The sequence below is a fragment of the Serpula lacrymans genome, assembly GCF_000218685.1.
Source record: "Serpula lacrymans var. lacrymans S7.9 unplaced genomic scaffold SERLAscaffold_8, whole genome shotgun sequence".
NCBI lineage: Eukaryota > Fungi > Basidiomycota > Agaricomycetes > Boletales > Serpulaceae > Serpula > Serpula lacrymans.
In genome coordinates this window covers 995,200-1,019,661 of record NW_006763297.1, presented here as the reverse complement: position 1 = coordinate 1,019,661, position 24,462 = coordinate 995,200, and the positions used below count along the sequence as shown (strand labels likewise).

Here is a 24,462-nt window from a genome sequence, read left to right as displayed (position 1 = left end):
TGGGTCAAGGTGAGCAAGCTCACAATCCTATCCCTTAACAGAAGCTTTCCACCTGGGTGGCAAATCAAAATATGACCTATCCTAGTGGCATAGAGAACTTGAATGCGACACACCTATGGGATGGCCTCCTGCCCTGGCAGTCTCCATCAGTGAATTGGAACCCTGCTCTTCTTGCTTCCATAAATGCACCCATTGATGTCTCCCTTTCCCCACCTTATGCTTCCATATCCTTGCTGCCATCACCTCTCATTGCCACTCCTTCACAATGATCCATGTCCAGCTTTTCACTGCCTCAGGTAGATATGGGATCACCACCTTCCCAGTAAGTTGTGCCAAGAAGGACTAGTAGTTGCCGCCATTTGGATAAGAGGTGTCCAAGTGTTACAGCACCAGCAGCATCAACAGTGTCAGCGCCATCAGCAACACGCCATAGCCTACAAAAAAAGCAATGTCACCTTTGCAAACATGGTGGGGGATCTAACAAACCTGCCAAGTCCAAACAGCCGTGTCCGAGGGGGGTGTCCCATTTGCATTGTTGAGGAGAGATGGTGGTGGTGTTTGGAGAAGACGAGCCAATCCTTGGCTCAACTCTGGTGAGAACGTCAATGCCATCATTGCAACTTTGTCATCTGCGCACTGGGACTCAGACGTTCATAACCCCAGTGTTTGGATTGATAGCGTAAAGTCGGCAATTGAGGGGAGTGAGTATCTGGATGAGAGCTTAGGTTCCGTAGTGCAGAGGTGTAGAGGTATTTGTGTCAACTTCCTGTTGATGATACACTACATGCAGCTGGTGACAAAATGTCAGAGGTGAGTCATTTTCATATCCGTTAGCATCTGATGAATTTGATCTAGTACGTTATACTTTCTCTAGCATTAAACTCTGTACCCGACAGTCTTTCAACGGTATTTACAGTACAGAAGTTGCCCATCTCCCCACAAAGCCCAGCAAACAAACTTTTCAAGGCTGGCATTCAATTGGCAGTAAATTTACTGCAATCGCCGGAGGCGGGTCAGTCTATATATTGATTCTGGTGGCAGGACTTGGTCTCAGGGTATCCATCTCCAGAATGGAAGACACCCTGCCATGGGACTTGGCCAACTTTCTACGATCTCCCATTCCCGGTGAGTTTAACCTGTACCATGGCAAAGGATATTGTTTGGCTAATATTTCAGTCAGGAACCATGGAGGGTAATCTGATAATGGATCATATCATACCCACTATCAGTCGCATGTGCCATCTGTTTCCAATCAGTATGGCCTCAATGTTCTCCCCATTAACATTTTCAGAACAGCAAGTTGCTCAGGAGTTTGATTGCACTGACATTGCATCCTCCAACAGATTTTTTGACTCGGTGATTTTTAAGTAAGTCACTCATCTGTCTCATTCCTTCTTGCATTCACATTGTTGCCTGATTTTTTTATACACAGCAATTTTACACTACACAATTGAAATGCTCAACATTGGGCATCATGTTACAATACTACCATTGACACCAGCCTTAACCCGCTTATCCTGCTCCATCAGCTTGGCTATGAGCTCCTTGCGCCAATGTCATCTTTCTTCCCTAGACCTTACAGCCCTCCTCTATCAGATTCACAAGACTATCTGGAATCCCCAGAAGATGATGGTGAAGATGAACATCTAACTGTTCAGCAAAAAGACGTGGAAAAGGAGAAAATAGTCATACACACCACCTATGACCAATTACTGTCTCAAAATAAGCAATTCCGAGCAGAGCATAATTGTCAAGCCAACAATGTCTGGATGGAGTGTGAACGAGAGCATGTTGAGAAGGGCAACAGAATTAATGATGTAGATGATTTGCAATCATAGGTATGTAATCTATCTTCAGTATGCTATAATACATATAATAGCTCATTTGTTGTCAGCTCCGCGGGCACTACAAAGAAGGAATGAAAATATTCAATGATGCCTACATTTGTATCCCCATGGATGCTATTCCCAAGTACGTCTTTCACAAATTTCCAATGGCTGATTTCTCACTTGTCTGAAGCTCCCTGGTGGATATCTGTAACTCTGATGAGACACTAATGGCATTCATCTGCACGAGTCTTCCAGAAAAAATACAAAATTCTCTTACAAACAACCTACTAGCAGTGTTTGGGACCCTGGATCTATTGACAGAGAAGAACACCTGTGTCAATGCTGACTCTACCTTTTAAGCACTTTACTTGTCATGGTACAACCGCCACTGTACCAAGGTGGAGTTGTTTATTTATAATATGTTCCCTATTGCTGATGCTCCACAGAGTCATGAAGCTCCGTCTGATATCCCTCCTTCTATGCTTGACAGAGTTGGCTGTGTATGTACCAACCACAGCCAGATGATCCCATACATCTCCAAGGACGTCAAAGACAACCAGAAAATGTTTCAGTCCCTCAAGGACATCTTCAAAGAGCTGTTTAACTGGATACATGGTATTGTAAGTGGTTCTCAATATTTTCTCACAGGTATCACATCAATGTATTAGATGCAAACCCACCTGCCTGAAGGGTGCCAGATGCTTGAGCAAATTGTGTCCATCTTACCAGGAAACCACAACTCCCCAGCCTCCCCCTTCCTCTCACTGGTCATTGATATTAACATACAGACAAAGGCTCACTGTGACAGCAAGGACCAGGAGTTTTTCCTGGTTCTCCCCATTAGAACATTCAGGGGGGCAACCCTTGTGATGGTTGAGAGAGGCCTTGTTATTGAGCTGAATCATGGGGACTTTGCAATTTTCAGGTCATCTGATATCACTCATCTCAACCTTTATTAAGGTAAACAAGCATCCATAGTACTTTATACTGATCATGAATTTGTTTCATGGGCTACTGATAAAAATGGCTGGCAGGAAAATGAAGCCATGAGGACCTTTGCATAAATACACTGTCTATAGTACTACTATACTACTCCTGTATGCATTTCTCAGCAATTCTCAGAGGTATTGTCAGGAGTTATTCATATTCTGACCAGAATGCCTGTCCTAAACTCTGTGGGTAAATTTTCATTTCTCTGTTATACTTGATTCCCTGTTTACTTTCTCATAGGCTGGTCAACTACAATGGCAGGCAAAAAAAATACGAAGGGTAAATCTAAAGCTAATGCCTCCAAGGGGCAAAACAACGCAGTTACTTTAAGTGCTGAGGAGTACCAGCACCTCATAACTATGAATGCCAAGGTATAATCTACCCAGGCAGCTCAGAAAGAGGCAATGGAAGGTAAGACATGTATTCTGAATTTATAAAGAATACACTCATCTCCCTCAGCAACGAGAAAAAGAGCAGCTAGTTTAATGGAAGAAAAAGAACAGGATCTTAATGATGTTGACCAACTTACACCACCAAACCCTCCAAGAGAAAGACAAGCCATCAATGATAATTCTGGTGAGGAAGATTTTCAAGGGGTCTTAACTCAAAAGCTATACATAGGTGAGGATAAAAGCAGTGATAATTATGATGAGGATGAGGGTGCTAGACCAGATGGTAAGATATACTCATTCCTAGAGGAAAATACTTATGTGCTACTAAGATGTTGATGGACTTATTCTGGATGATCAAGTATGTTTCTGAATACATCTTACATTCATAAAGCTAACAGCCTATATAGCAGCCCAAGTCCAGGCCTGTTGTAATACAGGAGAGGACTAGTTTGTCCAGAAAGTCTTCTACGCCTTTGTCCAGGATGTCTTCTACCTCTACCTCTATTTTTATACGTGCAGCTCTCACTTTACTGCTAAAGATAGGGAAAAGGCGTAGGATCACCCTTGATCTATTTTCCAGTCATCTTCTGGATCTTGCTACTGTTGGGCATGCTGTCATGAGACTGCATGTTGTGGCACAAGAAAGATTCCCTCCACCTACCTGCCGCTCCAAATTTTCTTGGAAAAGGCTCATTAATGCTTCAAAAGGCCAAGAAGATTTACAAGCCAAGCTTCTAGAGGTTAACAGCAAAAAAATAAGGGAGAATGACAAAAGCGAGGGCACAATGTGTAGCCAGTGGCGATGCAAAAATTTGCCAAAATGCCGAAACGTGGAAAGTACCAAATGGAAAAGCAAAGGTGAGCGCGACTGGATTGCCTAATAGAGGTGGTGCTGATCAGCCACAAGTTTATAAAAGGCAATATTAATTACTATTCCACGTGGAACTGTGCCTGTGTGGCGCAAAGGCGAGTGTTTTTGAATATTCGCTTCATTTTTGATACCTGTCCATGCTACCCTCGCTTTTGTCATTCTCCCTTATTTTTTTCTTTACTTAGCCCCACCATGGGACCCTTACTCTCTTTTTTATTCTCACCTGACAGTCGCTTCTGGATCCCCATTTTAGTTCACCACCTGGTCACCTCCACCCTCCTCCTCCTCATCTTCTTTGCTCCTCCACCATATCTGATGTCACCACTCTCTATCCACTTCCATCACCAATCCGTCGACCACCACGTGCCACTGCTGATATCAGCAAAGCCCCGGCGGCCGGTCCAAGTTGGGCAACAGGTCCATCTCCATGACATTGATCTTCCATCATATACCAACCATCAAAACATTGGTCGCTTGGGTGGGTAGTTTTTGAGCTGGAGAAGGTTCATCCCCTTGCCTCGCCTATGTACATCGCTGTCCCATTTACTTGGGTACACTTATCTTTTGTCCATTGTCTTCGCTACAGCTACACCTACGGCACGCTGCCTGGGACACATCTGTTCCAGATTGAAACTACTCCCCTCCCTCCCTCATTTGACCAGGTGGTCCAATACAACCAGTCCATTGGTAAGGCTATAGAACCGTCAGATTTGGACTAGGTGGTGGACCGGTGGCTCCAGTTCCTTTTTTTTTTACCAGAACATTTATTTACAGTGCAATTATTTTTGATTTTTGAATCATTTTTATGGACACATATTTTTTTAGAATGCCTGACTGACAATAAAGGAACTATTTTGATACTGATATTGTTTTGCCTTGCCTTTTTTTACTGCATCTTCCTATGACATCATGATTTTCTTGCTCTCTTTCTATTATTGGACTTTATTTTATGGCTGTACAAACCTGTGACATTACTTACACAGTATTCATTGTTCTATCTCTTTTTTTTCCTTATTTTAACAATCTTATCCTGTACTACCTATGCAGGATTTGTCAGCATACATTCCTTCCTTCATATTCTTTCTCATTCTTTTTGCACAGCTATACTGTGCATAGCCTACCTTTCTTTTACCATATAAACCCCTGTATTTTACTCCGTAAAAAAGAACAAGAACTCCAATCCAAACTTCTTCTCTAATCTCAAGTTCACTACTTTGCTACTTGTGATCCAGTGTGGTCACAACACTTCCCACTGCTACCACTGTTAATTGCTGTCATCGTCACTTCCCACTTTTGAAGTCATTGTTATCCCTTTCGATTAGAGTCCTTCTGAGCACTACAGTTTGTGCATCAGGAGCCTGCTATCACTGGGAACCTCGTCACCTTGTCATCTTGTCGTTCTCAAACCTACCTTGTGCTACAATTAGCAAGGTAGTGCTTGTCCATATTTGTCACTAAGCCCCTATCCTCTATAATTCAACTATCCCTCCTCCTCAAAACCCACACCCATACATTTCTGGGTTTGACTTTGAAGGATCGTCATACATACCACCCCACAAACAACCAGAGCACCCACTGTTCTAGGAGGCAAAGCCCATACACAAGTTCTGTGGAATCTGGGAGGATTGTGTGTTTGTTTGTTTTGTGTGTGGTTTTCTAACTACAGCTTTCATCATTGACACCGGGGAGTGTCAGCTATTCCCTTGTGGGTTGATAGGCTTATCCCTGGTGTGGTTGCAACTCGGTCATGAAGTTTGTGTTATTGAGTTATAATCTTATATATTACAATTAACAAAAGTTTCACCAGAGAAACTGGAGAGGCCCCACAAGCTTCCTGGTCCTTGCACAAATCTACATCCCCGGGCACTGGTGAACTGTGGTTACAATCCTTTGTGGAGACTGGGGCTCTTGTGAGTGCAATCTTGCATGTAGCTCACCCCGCGCTCTATAACTTGGCCCAGGAGGTGCTGGTATGAGTTAAGGAGTATATGTATATGGATGATGTGACGACACTAAAAGCATGAAGCTTAGTCTTCAATGTGATTTCTATTATCAGCAACTGAAAGATGCCAGTACACTGGTATTGTCTCTCCAAAGCAGAGTGCTATGACATGTTGGCAAGTGTGGGGGACTATGATGAGGCCATTCTGGAGCTCACTGGGGCAAATTTTTGCTTCAAATTTGGTAGTGGAACTATTGCTGCATTTAGTGGGAAGTTTCTGAATCATGGGGTTTTGTCCTGCAGTGGTGAGAGAATATGTTTTACATATTACATGAGGGAGTATATACATATAATGTGCGGGGTAGAGACCCCAGGATGGTTAGTACCATCATTGACACCGAGCTGGGTTGTCTAAGATAAGCACCTTCTCACCCAGCTGGGTTGTCAAAAATCAATGCATGGATTTGCGTGTTTAAGACAAACATGTTGCCATTATGGATTGCATAGGGCAATAAATTCAGCATTAAAGAAAAGGGAAGGGGGGAAGATGTGGAGAGAGAATAAAGAACGGGCATAAGGGTAGCCATCTTTTAATAAACTTTTTAGATGTGAGGGGCATAATTGTTTGCTTACCTGTAATACTGAGGCCATGGGCAATGAGCATTGCCCATTGAAAAAATCCTCCTCAGCCACAATTAACAGTTTGTTGTTGATTTGCACTCTCTAACCTTGAGAAGAGCCAATGGTGAGGTGCCATCACTTCCACTGTTGCACCTGGTATAAAAGTAGCACACACTGCTGCAAGGATAAAACAAATACCTTCAGCTGTGTATTTGCAACACCAACCAGAACTGGATATGCATATTGATTTGTTCCTCCAGCCACTCATATTCCTGCATGGACATGATTATCTTGGGGGCAGCTTCATTAAACTGTTCCCAGGACAAATTCTTGTCTTTTGTGATGGGAATCTTTGAGTCACAAATGGCTCCTGCTGGGGACCCATAAATGCAAGCCATTTGAGGCTGGCATTATGACTAGTGCAAAGTCTGCTGTCGTCAAAGTGCATGATGTATCTTCTATACCTTTGTTAATAAAGTAATGCAAATTGCAGGGCTTGCCTGCCTTCATCTTCCATGTAGTGTATGAGGAAGGGACAATGATCAGCTCTGATGGAATATTTATATCTCTGACTGGTGTATACTTTGCTTTATTTTTCTTCCTCTTTTCCCTACAAGTTGCCTCCTGCCTGTTTGCAAGGATCTGGTGGGCATGCTCTGCCTCAGTTTTGGCTTGTAGTCTCTCTATCTGCTTGACAATTTTCTGCTTTGTTCTGCAGTTTTCATACCACAACCATAGGTTTGCCAAAAATTGGGTTGCTTGCTCTTCATTTATAAACTCACTCCTGAGTTCCTCTCTGGCTTCCTGATACTCTTCTGCTCCAAAGTCTGGAGCTATGGTGTTGTGAGGGTTGTTTGAAATCACTGGCATTGTAGTTCAGTTGGTGCAAGATAGCAAAAAAAATCAAACAAAAGCTAGAGGTATTGAATTATACTAGAAAAAGAGTATGATGTAGTAGCAGACAAAGAGGCATGCACCACATCACTTCCTCATACATAGACTATCATAAAGTAGAACAGACAAGAGGGTAATGTCACTTAGCTCGGCAATACTTGTGTCCCATGTGGGATCTCTTTCATGGTCCTCTGACCCTGAGCTGAGTACAAAACAGGAGCTCAGAGTAGACCTTGAATGGAGTGGCTGAGACTGTGGGTGCCACACAAAGTGGTGCTGCCAATGACCAAAAGAGACAGGGGTGCCTGTAACACCCTAGAGAGTAGTGCAGAGAGGGGGAAGTACCAAAGATGCAATGTGGACTGGGGGTGCTACATACATCCTAAACTCATTGCCTACGAACGCCTCAAGCCTCGCCTATCTCAGAATAGCAACTGGCCATGGAATAGAAAGCGTGTGGTTTACCTAATCTGCAGTCGATCTATCTAGATTCCATTTACATATTTCACCACGGCAACGAGTACATTGAAAGTATACCTCAACGCTTGGTTCTGCGTCCTCGTTGCCTTGAACTACTCTGCATCAGGGTGCAACCACTGGTCGAAACTAGTTATCTACGTAGCAAATGCGGCCGCCAGGAACTCCTCGATCTCCTTCTTATGCTGAATCTGAAGTAACAGGTCAAATCTATCGAAAGAATTGAGAATGATAAGAACTTACTTTACTACCTGTGGCAACTGAACTTGTAGGCTCTCGTCCAGCATAGTAAGGATATTTACCACGATGGTACTGAGTTTCATTGGCTGCGGTAAGGATACGTGGGCCTACATACGTCCATGCTCCATTGTTCAACGGCTCCTCCTGCGTTGATAAATAAGTAGGGTAAAAGCAAACATTGAAAGCGATGTTACCTGGCACCAGAGAAGGTCAGCATTAGGATATTTGTCGAGATGGGGAGTAATCTGCACAACTAATAAGTATGAGAATGGATATTACATGAGATATACACACAAGATCGTAAGGAAAGGGAGACAATTGTTCGATTCGACTGATAGCAACATCCTTAATACCCTTATCTTCACGTTCTTGCAAAAGTGCATGATACACTTGACCTAAAGAAAATCTAAGCAAGGTAATAAATAGTAAAACAGGATAAACACCAACTCACCAGTACATAAGATGTGACGTCGAACATTCTCTGGCTGAACAAGGTCATTTGGATGGGGATCACCAATATACCGCTGGAAGTGGGTGTCACCGATCATTTCCGTGAGATCAGACCTGGCCCGAGGATGGCGAAGTAACGATTTGGAGAAAAACAAAATAAGCTGGCGAAGTGTTATCAATAAGAGCGAAAGGGAAAGATGAGGGGAACATACAGGTTTACGGAAATCGCGGTGAATCTGTCGGCGAAGAACGTGGAACTACATTACACAATGAGTTTAGTTCAACGTGTCATCATCGAGCGTTGACTTACATAATTAGCCGGAGTCCTGTTGACGATGTGAGAACCATGACCGAAACTTTACTTTGAATTGACTTACGTTGGATACACAACTTGCATATTACAATCTTGGTGTTGCCTCTCTATTTTCTTTGGTGTCGGATACAAGTGAGGATGGTCATCGCAGAGCTGTAGGAAACGCTCTATCCTACCACTCGAGTGCTCTGGTCCTTGACCGTCATAACCATGGGGTAAGCTCATAACCAAACCGGTTCGTTGCAACCACTTCCGCTCCCCAGCGGCAATGAATTGATCGATGATACACTGGGCGTTGTTGGCAAAGTCACCAAATTGAGCTTCCCAAATAGTTAATGAACTAGGAGAGACGAGAGAATAACCAAGCTCGAAGCCAAGTGTACCATACTCTGAAAGTGACGAGTTGCAAACGACGAATCGAGCCTGATTCGACCCGAGATCATTCAGTGGAATATACTGTTGTTCGTTGACCTGATCATGAATTACAGCGTGACGTTGAGAGAATGTGCCTCGTTCTACATCCTGCCCAGACACGCGAACGTGTATCTTTTCTAGCGCCAGTGAGCCAAACGCGAGCGCTTCTGCAGTGGACCAATCGATGTTGCGGCCTTCCTCAACTGTTTTCCCACGAGTACTGAGAATGCGAGCAAGATTACGATGTGGAGTGAAACCAGAAGGATATTGAGAAATTGCCTTTCCAATGCGCTTGAGGGTCTCTTCATCCGAACCCGTGGCACGCGTGGGTAATGTCTCTTCTGCCAATTGTCGAGGGGAAGGGAACCCTTGCCATGAAGCGGAGAGCCACTCCTTACTGGTAGGAACATAATCCTTCGCAGCACCAGCAGCTTTTTCCAGCATCCCCCAAACCCATTTCTTGTGCTCCTCAATGTCTTTCTCGGTAAAAGTGCCCCTACCAATTAAGAACTTAGCATACTGAGTGAGTGGGGTGGGCTGTTTTTCGATGGCTTGATACATTCGGGGCTGTGTGAAACTAGGCTGATCAGTTTCGTTGTGGCCATAGCGACGATAGCAGACAATATCGACGACGACATCACGCTTGTACTTGGCCCGGTAGTCAGCGGCTAGTTGACAGACGAAATTTACAGCTTCAACGTTATCGCCGTTAACATGGAAGATTGGAGCATCTATAGACTTCGCTATATCGGAAGGATAAGGAGTAGAGCGAGCAAAACGCGGATCCGTTGTAAAACCTATTTGGTTGTTTACAATGAGGTGTATGGTGCCGCCAGTGCCATAGTTCGGAAGGTTATGAAATCCCATGGTTTCGTAAACTATACCCTGTCCCGCAAAGGCAGCATCACCATGTAACAATACGCCCATTGCTGTATTGTGGGTAGTTTCGTCCTGTTCTAGATTTTGAATCGCAAAAGTCTTCCCAAGCACAACAGGATCGCCGGCTTCCAGGTGTGACGGATTGGCGACAAGGGAAAGAGAGACCTTCTTCCCAGAAGGAGTAGGACGCACATAATTAGCACCCAGATGGTACTTCACGTCTCCTGCGGGTGAGTCATCCGACTGTGAGCCGGAAAACTCATTCAAGATAGCTTCTGTAGGCTTTCGGATAACGTTGCCCAGAACGTTGAGACGTCCGCGGTGAGGCATCCCGATGGTCACATGCTTTACTCCATGATCTACAGAACGATCAATCAAGGCCTTCATACCAGGTATCAGTGCTTCACATCCCTCCAACCCAAATCGCTTCTCGTTTGGGTATTTGCTGGCGATGAATTTCTCGAATGATTCCGACCATATGAGTCGATCAAGAATCATACGCTTTTCTTCTAAGGTGTAATTCCACGGTTTTGGGATTTCAACCCGCTCTCTGATCCAGTCGCATTGTTCCTTGTCTGGAATGTGGACGTATTGGATGCCAACAGCGCCACCTAAGCTTACACAATAAGATAAATTCCAACCAAGACACCGAGACTTACAATATATGCGTTTGAGTAACTTGATGATTTCCCTTAGAGACATAGTTTTACGATCCTCAGTAGCAAAATGCGGAAGGATGCCCGGGCCAAGAGCAATTTGTTTGTCTAAATCGCGTTCCGTAAAACCATAACGGCTGAGCTCTAGCTCTGGAGGGTGGACATCGGCCAAGTCAGCATCGAGAATACCAAGCGGGTCGAGTTCAGCAACGTGATGTCCACGAACTTGATATGCTCGCACCAGCAATTGTACCTACAAATTTGTCGGTAATTCATGTGTAGTAAGAATAAATGTCACCGACCTTTAAATGATCATCAAGTTCTGCCCCACCTCCTGCATGAAGAGCGGGAGCACCATCAGCTGGAGGGGCCATGAGGCTCGGAGGTGGTTGAAAGGCTTTGGCACTGGGTAGTCCTTGATCCAGTCCGGAGAAATAGACGTCCCAAGAGGCGTGAACGGATTTGGGGTCATTCCTCCAGTGCTTATACATTTCTTCAGCATAATATGCATTAGTGCCGTTGGCAAAAGGGTCATTAGGAGAAGGTGGAGATGCAGGAGTAGCCAGGGCCCGTACAAGGAGTTGACGACCACCACAAGCCGCCAACCTTGCATGAGGGAAATGCCTGAGAGCTTGCCTCGGAATCATGGGTGACGGTATGATGCAAACCAAAAGTTAACTACCTGGAATGTCCTGAGTGGGTGGAAGAAAGTCAGCTTGGGAAGGACGTGATGGTGGCCTTCGGCCTTCTCGGACGTTTCCGGTGCTGTTGTTCTCAGGCTGAAAAATTGGTCATAGTAAGGTAGTCTTATCCGAATGACAGGCCTTTTGGGGGGAGCCCGCCTTCGGTGTCAATAAGCAATAGGTGGTGCCACAGCTGAGCTTCGGCATCAGGCGGCATTGATGGATCATGGGGTAGGACTCGAAAGAAAAAAGTAGTAGAGCTGACTCAATAGCGACTAAGCCATGCACAATTATGCTCTCAAAATACAATACATGCCTTCTACAGCTAAACATCGTCATTCATCCCCAATGAGCAGCAGCTTTCAATATGGTGTATAGTAATTTGTGGCACCACAGAAGAGCAAATGCCTCAGTGGGCCAATGGCCTACCCCCATGGCCTTTTAAAATCAATAGCTAGGCTTATTTGCTTGCTGGAATATCACAACTACTAATGCCAGACCTGATAGACGTGGCCTTGATGTTACGATAACACAATTTTCGGACTTTCCCTTTACTTTTATTCTCCGCTTTAAACTTGAGCTTTCACACATTGTGCCACGCGGCACTTCCCCTTTCTCGCGCCACATTGCCTTTCTTCTTATTTTGGACACAACTCTCTCACACAGTGGAGCTGGCCATGCGGGCTAGGCCCCATGACATCATCAGCCACTGTCTCTATCAACTGTATAGTACAGATGTACAAACAAACCTGTAGTAGTATATATACCCCAATAGATCCAGGAGACTCCTCAGCGAGTCCTCCTGTTGTATACCAACTAACTCTCTGCATCCTAAGGGGTAACCACTCCCTCTTCATTCTCTTTATAGTGTGTTCCTGTGTGCGCCAGAGTAACTAACTCTTGGTTGTTACACTTGAGGCCTTGCCAGCATGATAGACAACAATTTACTTACTATTTTCACCTAAGTAGCTCATTTGTGGAGCAGGCCCAAAGGCTGGTCTGAGTTTTGTGGAGTGCTTTTGGAAGCTCATGCTGTGCTCTCGAAAGTGTTGATGATGTGGCTATTGACACTGAAGGCGAGCTCCCACCAAGAGGCCTTTCATTTGGAGCAGACCTTAATTAGCAAGATATATTGACTGTCATATTTCTTGAATTAGGTCAGCAACTGGAGACTAATAGTAAGGGAGGTCTGGCATGGCCTCTGTGCCAGCCCAGCACCGGCATCAAGAATTCAAGGAGGAGCTGCTATATTACTAACCTGTTTGGGCGCGCATTTTTTCACATCTTACAGCTCCAGAATTGAGTCGGAGTTCAATTACCCAATTGGGAAGTAACACTTCATTGCTGAATCAATGAACACCTTAGCTAGAAGTGAAAATCACTGGGCCCATTTAAAACAATATCTTGTTGTCTCCAACTAATCTTAAAGTGCCAACAACAGGATGACAGTGTTTTTGCTGCCAATATAGCCAGCCTTGCAGTAGTGTCTTACAGCAAGGGCCTCTACAATAAATACCCTTATCATACTTCCTCGCTGACCGGACAACAGTGGGTGAAGGAGTTCATAGATGGACATCCAAAGCGTATCTGTTGTGCATTGGGGGTACACATAGCAGTATTTGAGTTTCTCATTCACATTCTACCAAAAGCAGGGTATACAGACTACAAGCATGTCAACCTCGAGAAGCTTGCCATCTTTCTATATGGATGTGCTACTGGCCTCACAATTTGACACCCTGGTGAGTGTTTCCAATGCTCCAACAATACACTATCTAGGTAATTATCTCCCCATATTCTATCTATATCTACTAACATCTATCATAACTATTTCTGCCTTCTTGTCAAAGCCCATTTACACAACATTCGTCCGTCTACCATCAGCCACAGATCCAACACCACCAGAAATTGCCACCAACCCCAAATTATTTCCCTACATTGCAGATGCATTTGGTGTAACCGATAAAACCCACGTACCTTGCAGTCCCCCCGCTTCCAAATGCCACATGTCCCCAAACTGCAAAAGTGGTGTATCCCAGAATGTTCTGGCATGCTGTTCACTTGACTTCCATTTGCACTTCAGGCAGCCAAAATTTTGGGGCTCTTAGCTTGATCATAATCTCCAAACCAACAGGGCTAGTAGCCCCCTGGAGCATGTGGTTTACCACGTCCTTTGGGACAGCTACATGGGACATCCAAAAAGCCTAATGGGACATCCCATTGGACCATGTAGGATATCCCAATGGTCCAATTTTCAGTGGGACATCCTGCTGGGACATCTGGGATAGACCAATGGTCCAACTTTCATTGAGATATCCTTTTAATCACAGAGGTGTCTGGGGTCCCTATAATAATTTATTCTATGGCAGATATGTGTTACTTACAAGTCTGATTGAAGATATAAATGGGTATATATATCTATTGCCATACACTTTATATTGTAAAGATGCAATAATTATAATACATCTTACAAGCTATAGGATAGAAAGAACAATAACCTTTGTTTGTCTATTAATGCAAAGGGAAGGATTTACCATATCATAATGTGATCAAAAATACCTAAAATGATATTACTGTTTATTACAACCTTAAATTAGTCATACCATATATAATAGGACAAATATGCATTATTATGCCACATTCAGTAACAAGTTCAATTTATGATACTCTGAATTGGCTCCTGAGCTTTATGATTATAGCGATAATCATATAATAGGTTTGTCCCTTATCAGCATACTCAACAAATACACAAATCAAACAAACCATGCAATGCAACACCAGATCTTAATAATATTAGAATAGTATCTTACTTTTCATATGTAACAATCTAAATCTTGAGAAATTACTATTGAATTTTGACCTCATATTTGTCATTGTGTTACTGCAACAATAATCAACTAAACACATTTGGTGTAACAGTCACAAAGAGGTCAAGTCTAAATAATCTAAAATAGTGACAAGATGTTCCAAGGCAGAAACCAGTGCATGGTGAACTGAGCCCAAACCAGGCCTATCTGGAATTTGGAATTTGTCACATGTCACAGACTACAGTGAACATGTCAATGTAGCATCATGTGATGTTGCAGCAGAGTGTGGATGGACCTGAGATTAAAATCCAGTAGTGCTATTGTGGACCTTTTGAGAATTGGCTTGGAATATCGCAGAAGGCATGCCTTAGAAGGAAGAGATTTATTTTGCTTTGTTTTGTTTTGTGACACATACAACTAGATATGGAGACTCCTTCTGAAGACCTGGGTTGGTGTTTTTCAGCTATTTTGTGTGACAAGCACATAATCTCAGTGAATTTTCCAAAACCAGCAGAAGTACCAAGTACAGGATCCTATGAAACAACACTGGTTAGATTTGACAAATTATGACATTTGTTTATAGTATGAGAAAACATGCATTGGCCAGGGCTTGAACCTGGGACTCCAGCTTTCATGGTCTGGTGCTTTACCAACTAAGCTACCAAGGCGTACTTGGAAAGCATACTGATTGGTTGCATGCCCAGAAGGTCCAGAATCACTGTACACGGGTGCAGATCCCATTGTGTTGTGATAAAATTGGCTCATATATATCCACCCAATATAGAGGGAATTAGTTTTTACATACATCTCCAACCAAGCATCATAAGCAATACCAATCATCTTAGTCATTGAAAATTAATAGATTTGATAGCTATGATGCAGGATATATATTAGGATGTATGCAGACTTACTTTCCCTGGAAAGATGATATTTGCATATACATACTACTGTAGCTGTCACTGGCAGCATTGGTGACTCCGCAGCTTGCCCACCACTAAAGCTTGTCACTTTGTCTATTATTACCAATTGCTTATAATGACTAATCCTGTGGAAAGAGCTTGATTAGTTGGTGAAGTGCTGTTGTGATGAATTCTGATTAATACAGTAGTTCCATGAGACGTGGACAATTCCAATTGTACCATGTGGTATTCTAGAGCATCTGTTTAGTACACCATAGGAAATCTGACCACATGATACAATAGAAAAATCCCAGTGTTGCCATGGGACATCCAATTTAGACCATGAGACATATGAGCCAGACCATGGGGTATCCAAGTTAGACCATGGGACCACTTCAGTCACCCCCACAACATAGGCATTTAGCTTCAACTATTTGTGTAAATGTATAAAGCTAAGAGTCTGTTTTTCATGGTATCATCCCAAGTGCTGCAGCAAGGTTGGGATCATCCCAAAAGTGTTAGTTTTGGTGATTCTGCACCTTTGTGCTACCTATATATTTTCATTCCTTTCTCTATCTATTCTTCTATCATTCAGTATTGATTGTGTTCTCTATTATTTCGCCTTTGTGGCTGCTTTGTTTACCTTTGTTTACAAAACATCGGACAGTACTGCAGAGTCCAATGCTTCCTATTCTCTAGTTACTCATATTGGACTCTAGGTACTGTATACCTGTCATACTCTCTAATAATAAAGTTACTCACATTGGACTCTAGTTCCAGTCCCTGATTGCTCTCAGCAAGTGGCTAGACACTTCCTTCAAGCTTTGTTCTTAATAAAAAGTGGACTGATACCACCCCTCTGGTATTTTCCCATGGTATCATACCAAGTATCACTGTGGGATAATCCCAAATATATGTCACTGTGACATGGTATCAGGGGGATTGATGTTCAAATATGAGAATACTAGCCCAACCAATGAAGACAACTCCAGTCATTTATACCTTGAGAATGTATAAGTTATGGGAAACATTATCAAACTCCAGATCCAATCAATACAGGAAAGAATATATTGGATGTATATTATTCTTTTAAATAGACCTTTTATGTAGGTAGATTCTAGTTTTCTTTACAGTATATATTCTGTCAACTGCAGCATGTTCATGGAACAAAAGATCAATGTTCTGAAAGAAGATATTATATATGTTACATAAGATCTAGCATATTTTCCAAGGGAAACAATGCATAAGACACAAGAGGTCAAATTCAAAAAGCAAAATGAAGCATAAAATAATTTATCTTATCATGATCACAGGAAATTTATTCTGAAGATGTGGCAAGCTCAATACCTCCCAGAGCAGTCTGTGTATACTGCATGTTGCTGAGTGATATGATTCATTTTCAATCTCATGAAAATATCAGTTATTTTCCTCTATCACACTGCAACTATAGCAGGTTTTCATTTCTACATCTACATCACATGTAATGCTAATACAATGTTACATCATTTTTATTGGATTGTTCATTTTCTGATGCAATACAATATGTGGCTGTCTTGTATTTGTCATATGTTCACTGAGTTTGTTCAAGTTAGTGCTGCTGCAGTCCAGTTCAGGACCAAAGTTTGGATGCAAACTTCAGTCTGGTTTCAAGGAGTTTGGTCAGAGGATCCAGGGAACCAGACACATATTATGTTCCCGGTTTGCACAGGGGAGGCTGGTTCCTGGACTGTTCTCAGTGGTTCTGAACAGTCCTGAACACACCTCCATCAATTGCTCCTCTCAAATAAAAATTCAAATGGGTGAGTTTATTTGTCTCATCACCAATGTCTGACCAGTGTGCTGTTGGCCCTGATGGGCAGCTCCATGATGCATAACAGATTATATTCTACAATGATGTTGATAACACTGATTCACTCCCACCTCCACCATAATCAATTGCTGCTAAATATATTGTGTTTGTTTTGTGTTCAAAGTGCAGAACATTGGAACCAGACCTGTGTGAATGGTTCCCATGAGTCTGGTCTAGCATTCAGACTATTTGCTTGAACTGAACCCTGGTTTGGTTATGTGTCCTCCTGATGGGTGCTAAAAACTGGACCAAACTGGACCATAGCAGCACTAGTTCAAGTGATATGCAGAAGGTCCCATGTCATTCTCAATCTCATGTGACATAGACAGTTGGCAGACTGTATAGACTCAAAGAGAGTAATATTACCCAGCTTTCTGTTTCTTACAGAGGATAATCCTGCACCAATCTGCCAAATCAAAAAACAGGGTAATAAAACTAAGTGAAACTCAGCTGCTGCCTGAGAGGCTATAGAAACGACTTTATTATTTACCTATGTGAAACTACAACAGATGTTAGTTTAAGGTGATCTCTAATAAATGTAATGTAACCATACCTCAGCCGCTGCCCAAGAGGCTATAGAAACGACTGAGGTAATCCTATACTAAACCCCCTACTACTTATAGTTGGAGGTGCTACAGTATAATGACTCCTAGGAGTACAATTGTGACTCCATGGAGTGGTGGCTATGCTCCATGGAGAACAATGGCTGCTTTGGCAGAGACCGGGTTTATCCGGTTTTGTCACTCCCACTCGAGTGCAAGTGTAGTCCCATAGGGGCTTTGTGGTGAGTATAGACGAGCACTACCTTGCTAATCGTAGCACAAGGTAGGTTTGAGAACAACAAGAAAACGAGGTTCCCAGTGATAGCAGGCTACAGGGCAAGTATAGTAAGTGTAGATGAGAACACGTCAGACTTGGATCAGATTATCGAGGAAACAACGGCGGCCATGAAATCTGGGAAGATGGGTGGATGATCATGATGTTCACGCGACTAGGCAAGGAATGGATGAACTTACCGCTGCAATCCAAATGCGCAGGTACGTTGTTTGTTGCCCTGGATGATAGAGAACCAATCAGATACCCACACAAAATAGAAAAATAGAAAAATAAACTTACGGTTTTCAGTGCAGATTATTGACCAGGATGTCTAACAAAAGTGTCGTACAATGCTATTAAGAACAAAGCTTGAAGGAAGTGTCTAGCCACTTGCTGAGAGCAATCAGGGACTGGAACTAGAGTCCAATGTGAGTAACTTTATTATTAGAGAGTATGACAGGTATACAGTACCTAGAGTCCAATGTGAGTAACTAGAGAATAGGAAGCATTGGACTCTGCAGTACTGTCCGATGTTTTGTAAACAAAGGTAAACAAAGCAGCCACAAAGGCGAAATAATAGAGAACACAATCAATACTGAATGGTAGAGGGATAGATAGAGAAAGGAATGAAAATATAGAGGTAGCACAAAGGTGCAGAATCACCAAAACTAACAAATGCAGCCTCAGATGGGAATCACAGTGTGTGACTAGTGTGACACTAGGTAAGTCTTTGATTGAAGCGCTGCTTTGATTGTAAATCAAACGTGTGATAAGATAAAACAAACAGTCCAGGGATATGTTTGGGGATTTTTTCTAATAAAAGGCTGCAGATGAATGAGAAAAATATATGGGAATATTTCAAAAATATTATTATCATAAAATCACTGATTCAATGGTGGAGAATTTTATATTTAATTCTCTGATAATATTCTAAACATCTTCTCCATAAATATCATCATATTATATCAGCATTGAGTGTGATTTTTTTTTTGACAATATGTGCTGATTAATTGCAAAGATTATATTGTGAGATGATAATGATTTTTTCCACTCTCAAAGCTGCAGACATACACAATATTGATTGGGAATTATATTTTGAAAATTATCTATTTATTTCCCTAAGTCATTGGCAGCAACTAATAATAAAGTCATCCCTGTAAAATCCCTTTATAATCCCAGCTCATATAAGCCAATGCCCGCGGTGTGTTGATCGAGATGTGTCTGGGTCTCCAGACCAATCTGCATCCAAATATCCATAGAAATCCATGTCCATGGAGACATCTGTGCCATCATATTGTAGTTCCATTTCCCTGGTTGCTTTCAGATATCGGAGGACACATTTTGCAGCTTCTCAGTGATGGCTCCTTGGAGCTGAGCTATGTCTGCTTAGTATTCCAACAATGTAGGCAATGTCTGGGCGGGTTCCAAGCATGGCATACATGAGGGAGCCTACAATTGAGAGGTATGACACTTGACGCTCTTCAATATGCATCTCGTGTTACACAATATCTTCCCCTGGAGCATTTGCGAGGAGTTTTGATCCATGGGCCATTAGTGTCCATACTGGTTTGCAGTTCTTCGTTCCAGTACGCTCCAGGACTGTGTCAATGTATTGGCGTTGCAATAGGGATATTGTTTTGTTTGAAAGATCACGTTGAATCTCTATTCCAAGGATGTATTTTGCTTCTCCAAGGTCCCGCATCTTGAATATGGATTCGAGTTTGGCTTTTGTGATATCCATGAATTTTTGGGATGAAGCTCCTAAGAGGAGGTCATCTACATAGACAACGACAAAGCATATTTTTTTGTTGTCCCGGAATACATAGTGACATGTTTCTGCATTTAGTCTTGTGAAACCTGGAGCTTGTGATCAAAGGTTTTGTTCCATGTACGACCAGCTTGTTTTAATCCGTAGATGGATTTCTTCAACCTCCAGCAGTATCCAGGTTGGATAGGAACACCCCCTGGAGGAAGCATGTACAGTTTTTCTTCAAGTTCTCCATTGAGATAAGCTGTGGATACATCTATTTGATCAAGTTCTAGGTCGTACTTTGCTGCCAGGGCTAGAATAATTCGGATCGACTCTAAGTTTGCAACCAGAGCAAAAACTTCCTGGTAATCAATCCCCTCCCTTTGAGTAAAACCTCGTGCAACAATCCGGAGTTTGTATCTCTCAATGTTTCCGTTTTGATCAAACTTGATCCAGAACACAGGTTTTGATGTGATGGGTTTTACTCCCTTCGGAAGTGGAACAGTGTCATATACTGCATTAGTATTGAGACTTAGGAGTCCCTCCTCCAAGGCAGACTTCCATAATTCTCCATCCGGACGTGATAAGGCTTCCTTTAGTGTCCTTGGAAGGTCTGTGTTAGATGGACCGGTACTTGTTATTCCAGCAAAGAATGTCTCCTCTGTGTCAGATGTTTCTTCATGAACCTCAGGAGTGTTAGGTTTCTCCATGGAGTTGTCATGCTGCTCTTTTCGAGACTGTTCCTCATCTAGAGTCCTTTGATAATCTCGGTTTTTGTCTGCAGGACGGGTCTGGCGACTGCTTTTGCGTACTCCTAGGACTTCAGCAGGCATGACTGCTCTTTTAGGAACTTGTGCAGGTACTCCAGGGAGTAGACACATTTGTGTGTGTGTTGCCCCACTCACTCCTGAAGGTGTTGAATCACTCCTTGGAGGTGTTGGATGCCTTCCAGAAGCTGATCCAATGGACAGGTTGTTTAGCTGTATCCGGACTTTTTCCACATCAGCTGGCTGTATGTTGAGGGGCTGTCCTCCCACTGACTGTGACTCTACTTTGGCTTTCCGTTCTGAAGATGGCCAGTGTTCAGGTCTTGGTTGTAGAGACTGTTGTGGAGGGTGTCTTAGCTGATCAGGTGCTTGGAGATGTGGTTCCATTTGCAATTCATTTGGATCTCGGATCCGAGGGTCAATGTTTTTTGGTCTGGATAGTGAGCATTCTCTGGAATAAGTCCCTCCCACTGATCTGTGCTAGTGTCTGTGTTCCAGGGAGCAGTGTTGTCCTTTTGTACCTTTCCGGATTCATTGAATATGACATGCTGACTGGAAAACACATTTTGTTTTTCAGTGTCTAGGAGTTTGTAGGCTTGCTTTCAATGTGTGTAGCCAATCATTATGGCTTTGCGCCCCTTGGAGTAAAACTTCCCTTGCCTTTTGTCTTTCGGAATCAAGGCATATGCTTGGCATCCAAAAGGGCAAAACAAAGTTGGATCAACTCTCCTTTTAAACAGTATTTCATATGGGGTCTTTCCATGGAGTCCTGTATTTAGAACAAAGCTTGAAGGAAGTGTCTAGCCACTTGCTGAGAGCAATCAGGGACTGGAACTAGAGTCCAATGTGAGTAACTTGAGAATAGGAAGCATGAAACTCTGCAGTACTGTCCGATGTTTTGTAAACAAAGGTAAACAAAGCAGCCACAAAGGCGAAATAATAGAGAACACAATCAATACTGAATGGTAGAGGGATAGATAGAGAAAGGAATGAAAATATAGAGGTAGCACAAAGGTGCAGAATCACCAAAACTAACAACAAATCCTGTGTAGGTAGTACAGGATAAGATTGTCAAAAAAAGGAAGAGAAAGGGATAGAACAATGAATACTGTGTAAGTAATGTCACAGGTTTGTAAAGCCATAAAGTAAAGTCCAATAGCAAAAAGAGAGCAGGAAAATCATGATGTCATGGGAAGATGTAGTAAAAAAAGGGCAAGGCAAAACACTATCAGTATCAACACAGTTCCTTTATTGTCAGTTAGACATTCTAAAAAAATATGTGTCCATAAAAATGATTCAAAATCAAAAATAATTGCACTGTAAATGAATGTTCTGCTGAAAAAAAGAAACTGGAGCCACCAGTCCACCACCTAGTCCAAATCTAATGGTTCTATAGCCTTACCAATGGACTGGTTGTGTTGGACCACCTGATCAAACAAGGGAGGGAGAGGAGTAGTTCCAATTTGGAACAAGTGAGTCCCAGGCAGCGTATGGTAGGTGTAGCTGTAGCGAAGACGATGGACAAAAGATAAGTGTACCCAAGTGAATGGAACAGCGATGAACATGGGCGATGCAAGGGGATGAACCTTCTCCAGCTCAAAAACTACCCACCCACGCTCCAACCAGGCAAGACAAGCGACCGATGTTTTGATAGTATATGATGGTAGATCGATGTCATAAAAATGGACCTGTTGCCCTATTTGAACCGGCCACCGGGGCTTTGCTGATATCAGCAGTGGCACGTGGTAGTCAACGGATCGGCGACGGAAGCGGATAGGAAGTGGTGACATCAAAAATGGTGGGGGTGCAAATAAGATGAGGAGGAGGAGGGTGGAGGTGACGGAAAAGTGGATTAGAATGGGGATCCAGAAACGACCATCAGGTGAGAATACAAAGGAGAGGAAGGGGCCCATGGTGGGGCTAGGCAAAGGAAGGGAAGTGAAGGAAACGACAAAAGCGGGGGTGCAATGCAATGTGTAGCCAGTGGCGACGCAAAAATTTGCCGAAATGCCGAAATGCGGAAAGTACCGAATGGAAAAGCAAAGGTGAGCGTGACTGGATTGCCTAATAGAGGTGATGCTGATCAGCCACAAGTTCAAAAAAGGCAATATTAATTACTATTCCACGTGGCATTGTGCCTGTGTGGCGCAAAGGCAAGTCTTTTTGAATATTCGCTTTGTTATTGACACCTGTCCATGCTACCAATCAACTTTGGTGCATGACACTGGCTAGGTGAGAGTCTGCTCATTGAAGATGACCCAGGTAGGTGAGAGGACACCCATCTTAGACAACCTGGCTGGGTTACAGGACGATAAGTGGCGGAGAGTGCAATACATAGATTGCTGAGATACAGTGTGGTCTTACCTCCACTCTTGATAGATATCTGAGTTATTATTAAATCTTGATAATTTTGCCCTCTAAGGTCCTGATGGATTTGAGGCATCCATGAGACATTTTTAGGCATAAATTTACATATAGTAATACTATTATCTACTTGAATATTGGTATACCCAGGTCAAAAATATTTGTCTCTGTACTCTTTTTTGGTTTCTCTGTCACAGATGGAGCACTGACGCTGAAAACAAGCCCTCCTTTTCCACTATATTCTGGTTTCAATGTTCAGGCACTGGTGGCATTGAATTTCCAGCTTTTAATGATGACTTCTGTACACTAGAAACCCCTATGGCAAAGACTAAGGGCCCGGGCATCCCTAATTTTATGCTCCTGGGGTTGTTACAATTAGGTCTCTTGCATGGCACCCCAATATCAAAGATATTATTTGTAAGAGTGAGTGCTAGGGAGAGATTTGAGGAAAGACCCAGGGAGGGCACGGAGGAAGGATCTGGGGAGCATGACTTTCATGTCTCCTGGCTCTTTTTAACGGCCATCACACAGTTTGAAAGAGTAAAGAATGAGGGAAGGGCAGTAGATCCATTGTTAATCACCCGGGATGATGAGGCGGTGGAGGAATTGGTCTGGTTTGAGCCCGGGAGACAGACTGCTAAGAGAAGGGAGACTCTGGACAATAGATGGTGGTTGCAAAGTAAGTTTCCTATTTTTTCATTATTTTTCAATTTCTTACTGACTGTTTATTTTCACAGTGGTTCCACCTTGGCCTTGTACATTTGCCACAATGCCCATCCAGCCAGCACGTTCCAAAAGCCCCCCAGCGCCCACCACAGGCAAACAAAAGTGCGATGTTGCTCATATGCTAGGAGTTTTGTTGAAGAAGGTGAAAAGGGCAGCACCGTCCCGGTGCTCCCCATCTCTACCCCTGTTCTTGGGCCTGAAAGGCCATCTCACCCCCCACACACCTGCCCTGGCCCTAGGACTTCTGGTGGTCAGCACCTGGACCCTGTAGCACCTCCAACTGGCAAGAGAAAGGGAAAAGTGGTGGTAGAGATTACTAGGGGTGTAGAGGATCTGCAGAGGAAAAGCATGGAGGGGTGTAAGCGGTGCAGGCTGGACAAGTCTGTCTGCACTATAAGCAGGAGTAAGCAGACAGAAAAGTGGAGGACATCCTGCAACAAGTGCAGCCATAAGAAGTACAAGTGTATGTGGGATGACAATGCAAGCCTGGGGAGCAAGTCCCGGAAGTGTCTAGCCACTTGCTGAGAGCAATCAGAGATTGGAAACTAGAGTCCAATGTGAGTAACTATATTATTAGAGAGTATGACAGGTATACAGTGTTACGATAACACATTTCCGGACCTTTAATTTTCATTCTCCTCTTTAACCTTTTACTGTAGTTTTCACACTCCATGCCATGTGGCACTTTCCCTTTTGTTTAAACTCCACTTTCTCATGCTGTGCTGCCTTTCTTTCTATTCAAGATACAAGTCTCTCACGCAGTGGAGCTGGTCACACGGGCTGCACCCTCTGACATCATCAGCCACTGCCTTCATCAACTGTATAGTACATATGTA

General features: G+C 43.1%; 2 protein-coding genes across 2 annotated transcripts; one reads left to right on the top strand and one right to left on the bottom strand.

The window, feature by feature from the left end:
• Positions 1-801: 801 nt before the first annotated feature.
• Positions 802-1,838, top strand: SERLADRAFT_438989 (uncharacterized protein; the record flags this gene model as incomplete). Its single annotated transcript, XM_007319377.1, has 5 exons — positions 802-810; positions 856-1,012; positions 1,042-1,125; positions 1,181-1,367; positions 1,502-1,838. The coding sequence occupies 5 exons, from the start codon at positions 802-804 to the stop codon at positions 1,836-1,838; spliced, it is 774 nt and encodes a 257-aa protein (XP_007319439.1).
• A 6,315-nt stretch (positions 1,839-8,153) lies between these two features.
• On the bottom strand, positions 8,154-11,615 carry SERLADRAFT_408978 (uncharacterized protein; the record flags this gene model as incomplete). The annotated part of the gene is made up of 10 exons (XM_007319376.1): positions 8,154-8,207; positions 8,260-8,400; positions 8,451-8,501; positions 8,551-8,651; positions 8,708-8,867; positions 8,919-8,963; positions 9,017-9,032; positions 9,084-10,923; positions 10,972-11,221; positions 11,271-11,615. 10 exons carry the CDS (start codon positions 11,613-11,615, stop codon positions 8,154-8,156), a joined length of 3,003 nt encoding a protein of 1,000 aa, XP_007319438.1.
• Between the last annotated feature and the right edge of the window lie 12,847 nt (positions 11,616-24,462).